This window comes from Mizuhopecten yessoensis, unplaced genomic scaffold, assembly GCF_002113885.1.
Source record: "Mizuhopecten yessoensis strain PY_sf001 unplaced genomic scaffold, ASM211388v2 scaffold11169, whole genome shotgun sequence".
Lineage (NCBI taxonomy): Eukaryota > Metazoa > Mollusca > Bivalvia > Pectinida > Pectinidae > Mizuhopecten > Mizuhopecten yessoensis.
In genome coordinates, this window is record NW_018408914.1 from 270,245 (window position 1) to 281,008 (window position 10,764).

The 10,764-nt window shown below is 36.4% G+C and overlaps 1 protein-coding gene across 1 annotated transcript; it reads left to right on the forward strand.

Moving 5' to 3' along the window:
- The first annotated feature begins 1,023 nt into the window (after positions 1-1,023).
- LOC110467308 (PR domain zinc finger protein 13-like) lies at positions 1,024-10,473 on the forward strand. The gene is made up of 3 exons (XM_021524396.1): positions 1,024-1,218; positions 7,113-7,383; positions 8,865-10,473. The coding sequence occupies exons 1-3, from the start codon at positions 1,024-1,026 to the stop codon at positions 9,956-9,958; spliced, it is 1,560 nt and encodes a 519-aa protein (XP_021380071.1). The 3' UTR covers positions 9,959-10,473.
- Positions 10,474-10,764: the final 291 nt, after the last annotated feature.

Here is a 10,764-nt window from a genome sequence, read left to right on the forward strand (position 1 = left end):
ATTCGGAAATTGTAAGTTTTGAACGATATATCACATTTAGATGCGATTGGACTATAAATAAAGCATCAGCAAATATGATGTATTTGGAAACCGGGCTTTTTAAATTTTTAAAATGTAATAAAATAGAAAATGAAATGGTTTCCTGTTTAATAACAAATATACTTCATAAATAGCAGTTTGAAAATAAATTTTCTTTATTATTCACGCAATATCATATGTTTGTACATTATGTATATTTGCATATTAATCATGACAGATAATAAGTTCTGTTATTGTCACTTTCACACGTACAACGCATAAGTTCACATGATGTGCGAGTCGTACATAGGCTCGAACACCATTCAATGGCTATGTCACTAGACGCTATATTAAGCGTAAGCCAAATGGTTAGAACTGCACTTTTATACGTATAATCATATAAATACATTTTTGAAAGTTTTTACATTCGTGCGATATTGTTTACGCATAGTCACAAATTAAGGGTTAAGATCATAAACAATCGCTCCGAAGATCTTGGAATATCAATAAAAAATAGATTAAAAAGAAAGAGTAATCAGTAAATTTCTAACGGTTGAAATGCATGTAGTTTTATTCTCAGACGTGATGGATGATTTCTGTAATATCAAAGAAACTTAAAGACTAGATTTGACATTAAGCTATAGAAGAGGCGATACGATCTAGCTTAGTTGTGACACATTGGACAATGTGCCACTTCTCAACAAATTATTACAAAACTATATGAATTGCATTAACAGCAGGATGAGCGACGATATTCAGATACTAATCATCAGCGCATGCGTCGGCTCAGCAGTGTATCGCAGACCAAATACCGCGAAATGGAGAAAGTTTATATCGCCATGGTAACGCATCTATTGTCAAGACGGCGCACGGGCGGTTAAACAGCTGTTTCGTATCGAAGTGTTCACAGACCAGCACGGATAAAAGCTCGCTCAACTGTCATAGCATTTCATTTTCACATTAAAAATTACACCGGTACACATCCGTCAAGTTGGGTAACCGGGTATGACAGAGTTGACTGATGGGAGACCTTCAGGGGGAGGGGAAACAAGGCGGAGTACCCCCGGGGACGGCAATTCGGGTGTGGCTGCATCCACCGATGTTCCAGCTCAGGTCACCGCTGGGCCATACCCCGGGGATTTCAGCCTTAATTTTACCAGAAATATAGGCGATTACTTAAAGGTGGAGTTTTTACTGGAGGTACGTATATATTTTTAATTTATTTTCTTTCCAGTTTCACTTATTTTCAGAACAAAATACATTAACCAAATTTTATCAAAATTGTTTTCAATTGATTTGAAATATCAAAAATAAATCAAGAAAGATTTGATCAAAAAAATGTCGCAACGCATTTTATGAATTTATTCAATTTATTCAGTTAGTGTTTCTAAACTTGTAAATTCGAAGAAATTTAAGTGACGTATCATCTTTACAGAAACATACAAGAATATGTTTATATTTACAGAAAGATTAAAAATCGAGCAAAAAGGGTTTAGGGAAACGAAATATATATATATTTATAAAATAATAATTAATTATGTTTATAAAACAATACAGAAAAAATAACACAAATAACGAAGTCTTCGTTTAGCATTAGCGCTTTCAGTGTTCACCAGTACATCAGACTCCTGGTTGCGATATTTGGAACATTTTGAACACAACACCACAAATGTAAACATAGTAAACAGGATATTTACATATGTACAAAAGTCACATTGGTCACAGGAGAATGAACAAACTGTCATATATCTGATCGGCGCTTACTTGCCTCTATCAGATACTTTCCAAGATTACATATTCTTTAGTATTCGGTGTATTAAGTAATTGAACAAGCTTATATACACTAGGGTAATTTCTATAGTAACATTTTAACTACTTCCGTCTTAAATCTGTATATCTTGTGCAAACTAAAACAAAATGAAACTCGTCTTCTATGTCATTAAGATTACACTTTGTACATAATCTATTAGTTCTAACAGTGCCAACATAACGCCCAGATTCAATGTTTAATTTGTGAGGTGACAGCCTAAGTCGAGCAATTTCTTTCATATAACCGATATTAACTGATTTTGTTAGATACGATTGCAGTAAAATTGTATTGTTTAATTCTCTGTAAAGCATACCTTTAGATATACCTGTAGTTAAACTTAGTTAAAAAATGTCAAATAATCTTGCCTTAATAATTAAAAAAGTGAAATTGTTTCCATTCTGAGTGTCCCAGATATATCCTAAGCCTAAACGATACAATTCATCTTTTATTTCACGGATTCTTGATTATCAGCATATTTTCATAACAGGATTTCAAAATAAAGTGTTCGGTATTGAGCAATTTAAACCAATATTTAAATATTTTAAGTTTCCTTGTAACATGCAATGGATAACGGCCTAATTCGAAATATACCATCATATTCGGAGTGGATTCGTGCACACCTAGCAACCTTTTACAAAAATCTACAAGTAGTTTTTCGATGTCGGGGCCTTTATGGAATCCCCATACTTCTGATCCGTAGTTGACTATACTACTGACATAAGTATCAAACACTACTAATTGAGTCTCAATATTAAAATACTGTTTTTTACATACACCCAATAATGCAAACAAAGCTTTTCCAACTTGATAACTAAATCATCGGAGTTTTATTTACTAAGATAAAAAAGAGATTTGGCCGGGACCGGAGAAATACGTCGAGATAAACGGGGTCTCCGAGTTATAAGAGTTCGCGATAACGATAAAAACGTAAAAAAATCAATCATTGAAGATCTTACGGACCACTTAAAACTTTCCTCCAGTGATGATTTAAACAAAACAAAAATCGTTTTGGTTCTTAACAGCAAATTAATCAAAGAACTGTGAAGGAATTCATAAGTTTGTCAACAATAGGCATCTGTATTGAACTAATTTCATCCACCACAAATATTGTATTTTAAGTCTAGTTATTGATAATTTTAATTGATACAATTAAAGATTTGTACACATGTCTGTACGCCTCGAACGAAACCCTACACAGATCTATATTACATCGTAAGATTAAATAAGGGAGCGTATCGTGCACATATATGCCAGCAGCTTAATACAATGTTTCGTCATCATATATAGGGAAAGTGATAACTTTGAACGCCGTCAAAGATTGATTTGTAAATAATACAGGGCGCCGTATAAATGGTGTATATAATTAAATCAATTAAATTGATGAACGGATTGTAATATCATCTGTGATAAAAACAGAAGCAGAGACAGAGGAGTGTTGACAAAGCACCGTCTTATTGTATACACTAGGTTAGCAGGCGACGAGGATTACTGCGATGCCAGTACTTTTAGTGTTAATTACTGGAGTAAAAGGGACAATTCTGTCGTACAGTACCAGTATAAGGGATGCTGATTGTGGGGGATCAAAGAGACAATCCTGTCTTACAGTAAACGTACTATTGATGTTAATTACGGGGGATGTAAGGGACAACCCTGTCTTACAGTAAAATTACTATTGATGTAATTACGGGGGATGTAAGGGACACCCCTGTCTTACAGTAAAAGTACTATTGGTGTTAATTACGAGGGATGTAAGTGACAACCCTGTCTTACAGTGAAAGTACTATTGATGTAATTACGGGGGATGTAAGGGACACCCCTGTCTTACAGTAAAAGTACTATTGGTGTTAATTACGAGGGATGTAAGTGACAACCCTGTCTTACAGTGAAAGTACTATTGATGTAATTACGGGGGATGTAAGGGACAAACCTATCTTACAGTAAACGTACTATTGATGTTAATTACGGGGGATGGAAGGGACAACCCTGTCTTACAGTAAAATTACTATTGATGTAATTACGGGGGATGTAAGGGACACCCCTGTCTTACAGTAAAAGTACTATTGGTGTTAATTACGAGGGATGTAAGGGTCAACCCTGTCTTACAGTAAAAGTACTATTGGTGTTAATTACGAGGGATGTAAGGGTCAACCCTGTCTTACAGTAAAAGTACTATTGGTGTTAATTACGAGGGATGTAAGTGACAACCCTGTCTTACAGTGAAAGTACTATTGATGTAATTACGGGGGATGTAAGGGACACCCCTGTCTTACAGTAAAAGTACTATTGGTGTTAATTACGAGGGATGTAAGGGTCAACCCTGTCTTACAGTAAAAGTACTATTGGTGCTAATTAAGGGGGATGTAAGGGACAACCCTGTCTTACAGTAGAAGTACTATTGATGTTAATTACGGGGGATGTAAGGGACAACCCTGTCTTACAGTAAAAGTACTATTGATGACAATTACGGGGGATGTAAGGGACAACCCTATCTTATAGTAAAAGTACTATTGATGTAATTACGGGGGATGTAAGGGACAACCCTATCTTACAGTAAAAGTACTATTGATGACAATTACGGGGGATGTAAGGGACAACCCTGTCTTACAGTAAAAGTACTATTGATGACAATTACGGGGGATGTAAGGGACAATCCTGTCTTACAGTAAAAGTACTATTGATGTCAATTACGAGGGATGTAAGGGACAACCCTATCTTATAGTAAAAGTACTATTGATGTAATTACGGGGGATGTAAGGGACAAACCTATCTTACAGTAAAAGTACTATTGATGTTAATTACGGGGGATGTAAGGGACAACCCTGTCTTACAGTAAAAGTACTATTGGTGCTAATTAAGGGGGATGTAAGGGACAACCCTGTCTTACAGTAAAAGTACTATTGATGTCAATTACGAGGGATGTAAGGGACAACCCTGTCTTACAGTAAAAGTACTATTGATGTTAATTAAGGGGAATGTAAGGGACAACCCTGTCGTAAAATTAAATTACTAATAGCGTTAATCAGGGGGACTCGAAGAGACAACCCTGGCGTACAGTAACTTTACTAGTGCTGATAACGAGGATCTAATGAACAACCCTGTCATAGAATATCAGTACTAGTGATGTCAATGGCATTGCTCTAAGGGATACCTTCTCATACAGTTATAGTACTATACAGTGGTACATTCGTACAGTGGTATTACTAGTAGTGTAATAATACTATAGAGATGGAGATGGAGTGTCCTAAAACACAGACCTGTCCTACTGTAGTATTACCAATGGTGTTATAATATTATAAATCGGGAGTGTCCTAAAAGACAGCCCTGTCGTACAATAGCTGTACTACGGGTATCAGGCACGGTCGCCCTGTCATTGTCAGAACGGTCCGATAGTGTCACCAATCCGCACTTTATTTGAAGGAATAAAACCTTAAACTTGTAATTACCGAGATCTCCGCCACTCATACCCGACGTAAACATGGTAGTTTACTTGTTATAAAAACACTGGAGTACAAATTACCCTTGCTTGATTAGAAAATGGCATTTTTGACAAAATCGAAAGCTGGAGCTGTCACCGACATGACCTGAAAGTGGACAGTGAAGAGCCATCCAACGATGAAATGTACATTCGCGGTCGCGTGCTGGACGATGATTGGTTGAGATCAAGTGGTCTCCGCCTTCCGTTGGCGCGTGCCGGTACAGAACATCGCCCAGATACCACATGTCACGCGCATGGAACAATATTTTGTTTTAATTCTAAGATCTACACATCAGTATCAACCAACAATATAGCAGACGTTCACTGATTCATTTATAATGTTGTAAAGAGTGGTTGTCAGTTTTTATCATTGCGTTAATATTGATAGTGAAGTTTATTGTGTGGACAACATTGGCAGCTAACTTTTACGTCCTAATTTCTGTAAACAGTTAATAGTAAATTATTTGGTCTGATTTTAACCATGACCTGTCAAACGTTATTCTATAAGAACATCCCGAGTTCTAAATCTTGTGATTTATGATGCAAAACTTGTGACCTTTTTTGTAATAAATCTCAAAATGGTATGTAGGTTCTAAATGGTAGAAAATATTATTTGCATTCAAAAGCGTGTTATTAGGGATTTGTAGTTTATATTTGAACAATTTGCGATTTTTTATTCAAAATATTGCGTTTACATTTGAAATCTTGTGAATCATCATATGATACAAACAATCTTGGAAAAAGGCGATGACCACGATCAGATTAGGCACAATTCCATATTAGACAAACAACGCCAGTTTACTTTCATACAGAACATGGTTAATTAAGTGAGCAAGTAGAACAGTTCCAAATATATTTCACAAGATTTGAATATACACCACACTGCTTTTTAATATGGTTTTACGAGATGTTCCGAACTTTTATATATCAAGATTCCGAATGTACAACACGAAATTGATACTAAATGAAAAAAATAGTGAGGAAATAAACCGCTTTACTAGGAAAAATAAGCACAATTTTAAGAAAATAAATTACAAGATTTCAAATTCACAAGCATTTTCTTCTTGATCGTTGGATCGCATTTTCAAATTAGGTAAACTTTGTAATTCAGTCGTTATAATTCCATATACTGATGAGTATACAGAAAGAACTACTAAGAAAACCCTTTACGCACTTGTCTCAATGTAATGTTGTATAGGTCTCTGTTTTTATTTGTTAAAATGCCGAAAGGTGGTGACACCGCAGACTTAGAATCTGATTCCTTGGTGACAAGTAGATGGACGGGTAGTTACATGGCAGGTATCCTCTTCTTTGTACAAATGTCAACTCTACATCGGTTACTTTGTCGAGAGGTCGTTTGATACAGAAGGTTTTGGGTTACTTCAGATCCGTCCGGGATCAAGGGTTTCAAACCTCGCGCGTGTGGGGCTAAGCCCAAAGCCAAACACTCGAGCCCACCGGCCACGTATAGAGGTGGCTACTCTCTGTCTCGTGTTACGGCCACTGGTCCAGCCGGCAGGACTGGTCAAACAGTGCCGCTCTAACTCCCGTCTCCGGTCAATGGTCGGACAATAGTTCGGTGAAAATGACAATTTCACAAATCTCCGGAAGACAAACGATCTCAAGTGATGTCAAATACGGAGAATGTCGCCCAGTTACCGATAGGGTGTGGATTCATTTGTTATATTGATGGATCAACTTTCATAAGGAAGAATCTTACAAATATTTACAGTAGGAAACCATTTAAATTTTATGTTATCTAAAAGTGTTTGTACTATTAATCAGTTTGTGTAACATTTTCATCACCAGGTGAGGTACAAGAATGACACGATCTGTCTCGATATTGAATCAACCAATGAGCGACTCCAAAAGATCGAATCATCCAATCAGTGGCTCAGTCACGTACAGCCGGCACGAGACCGACACGAGCAGAATTGTGAATTTTATCGTAATGAAAATGGAGAGATTTTACTTCGAACTTTAAAGAAGGTGGAGAGTGGAGAACAGCTACTAGCCTGGTACAGCGAACAGTTGGCACGAGAATTTGCCATTCCGTTTCTAGGACTTCACAATATACTTGGTGAGTTGAATATTTTAATACTCGCTACGTCACGCATGTATATTAAAATACAAGTTTAACATTTTATTCAGATTATAGTCTGCACATGTTTAATACAATAAGTTAAAAAAAATCAATTGCAAAATTGAACAGAACGGGTTGAACGAAAGTTTTACCAAGTTAGTAAGTCCTCTTTGTCGTACGATTATCGTACACAGAATATATAAATCTTATACAAAAATCGAGTTGTTGTACTTAATTAGATTTAAAAGACACGATAGATTCCTATAATCACCGTAAGTATGTGTAATAATAATAATAATAATAATAATAATAATGTAGCCTCTATTTTGTTTGTTAAAGTGGTTTTACGTCCTCAGTCTCAGTTTGTCTTTGTTCACGTCCTTATTACCCCAGTTATTGTCCTTAATTAGCGATGTACACTTCCTCTATCGTGGCCGTCGATTAGTTACTAATATAAGGTCTAATAGGATCACGTATTACGTATCAATTATATTGAGGTTGAATCAAGGTAAAATGCTGCTACAAATGGACAAAGCGTCATCTATGAAACACTTTGAATCCATTCGTTATACACAACGACACAACGACACAAACCCCCCCACAAAAGTCATACATTAAATACCACACAATAAAATTACAATAGTCATACATACATCACCACACAATACAATCACAGTAGTCATACATACATTATACATACATAATTACCACCTAATAAAATCACAGTAGTCATGCATACATTATACATACATAATTACCATGTAATAAAATCACAGTATTCATGCATACATTATATATACATAATTACCACGTAATAAAATCATAGTATTCATGCATACATTACCACACAATACAATCACAATAGTCATACATACATAACCACACAATAAAATCACAGTATTAATACGTACATTAAATACCACGCAATAAAATCATAATATTCATATATATATTAATTACCACACAATACAATCACAGTATTAATACGTACATTACCACGCAATAAAATCATAATATTCATACAAGCATAATTACACAATAAAAAATATAAAATTTACAAAATTTATACATACATTACCACACAATAAAATAACTTTATATAAAAAAAAAACATCAACACACAATAAAATCACAATATTCTTGCATACATAACCACACAATAAAATAACACTATTTATACATACACTACTACATAATAACTTACTATCATGCATATATATATATATATCATCTTTATTTCCTTCAAATTGGAGAGCATGATACAGTCCATTATCCAGTTTCGCTGATATACATGACATCGATTCTTTACGATTACTGTGGAAATATGGTTATATTTCAAATTTATGTATCGCAAAACTGTAAAACAATTATATAGTAGGTCGACATCAAACTAAACGCTACATAATGTTTTGATCGATCTTCTGTGTTATGCTTATTTTAGAACTTGATTGACTGAATATTTGTATTGTCTTACTTAGGTAACCAGCAATACGTGTGTGACAGGTGTGGGCAAACGTACACACACCCCAACCCACTGAAGCTTCACCTGGTGACCCGCTGTAACAAGGGACTGACCACACCCACTAAATCGTCCAGTATGCCGGACAGGGACATTCTGTTCAGACCCTATCTTGAGTGCAGCTGTCCTAACAGTAAACCAGACCGAGTGCCACCAGTTCCTGGTCCCAGCCACACACATCGTCAACCTTATCACAGCCACTGCGTCACCAGGCCGCTGCAACATGTGACAACATTAAACAGATCCAGTGCAATTGGTCAGCAGCAACTTAAGCGTGTGTTTCCTTCCGAAAATCTTCGTCCAGTCAATCTATCATTGAAGGAATCGCATGGAAAATCGAAGATAACCTTCCACGAGAGTCCGTTCCTCCGGCCAATACAGATTTTCAACCACGGTCAGCCTCAGGTGTTTCCCTTTTCAATGGGAACGATGACGTCACCACCGTACAGGTGCTGTGACGTATGGGCCCCATACAACGCCATATTGTCCCATCACCATCACCACCAGCAACAACACTCAACTCTCTGGGCAGGTAGACAAACAAGTTCTCATGCGCAACAGTTAGCAAACAACAGACAAAGCAAATGCCGGGGCAAACAAACAGCTGTCAATCTTCCGGTTCCGGTTGCGATGCCGTCTGAAGCGGACGGAGAACCGTTGGACTTACTTCCGAAGTCATTTTTTGCAAATAAGTCAAAGAAAGGACACTATTGTATATATTGTGGGAAACTTTATTCACGAAAATATGGTCTTAAAATTCACCTGAGGACCCATACAGGCTACAAACCATTGAAGTGTAAGGTTTGTTTGCGACCTTTCGGCGACCCCAGTAATTTGAATAAGCATATCCGTCTTCACGCACAAGGTGAGACACCATATCGCTGTGACTATTGCGGAAAAGTTCTTGTTCGGAGGCGAGATCTCGAGAGACATATCAAATCCCGCCATCCGAGTGCTACAGGGAGCAATTTTGTGATGTCACGTGACTATTCAACAGATATAGACTCGCCATCAGCAAAACATGACAATGACCAGGAGATCGTGGTCGTGTAAAAGCGTGTCTTCTCCGGTGTTCTTCAGCTTTAACTTGACTTTTTGTGATAAACTGTCTCCATCCATATGGTATATATAAAGGTATCTCATTATCACTTGTATATGTTACTTGTCGAGTGCATACACGTATCTATGTTACTTGTCACGTGTATACATAGGCGTATGTTACCGGTTATGTATCGTATTTTACCTGTTATGTGTATCACACATATATGTGTTACCTATCACGTGCATACACGTACATGTATTTTACGTGTCATATGTATGCTACCTGTCACGTGTATATACACGTATGAATGTTAGTTATCACGTGTATACACGTGTGTTTGTTACCTGTCACGTGTATACACGTATGTATGTAACCTGTCACGTGTATACACGTATGTGTGTTACCTGTCACGTGTATATACGTATGTATGTAACATGTCACGTGTATACACGTATGTGTATTACGTGTTACGGTTAAACACGTAAGAATGTTAGCCGAAAAGTATGCGTTGGTAGGATTATTGTCATACGTGAATATATATGAATAAATATTACCACTCAAATTATTGCTCCATTGTTTTTCCGTATCAGTCCTAATAGAACGCCAGTATTTCAATTGTTTTGTTCATGGACTTACAAAAGTAATATTGAAAACCATGGTATACTGGTACTTATGACAACGAGTTACACAACTTGTTTTCATATTGGCCTAAACAGGAATGGCAACAGCTACTTATTTTATATTTTCGCACGGAATTAGATTAGATTTATCTAAGTCCGTGATTTTCGTGAATAGTCATTGATAAACAAAAATGTTT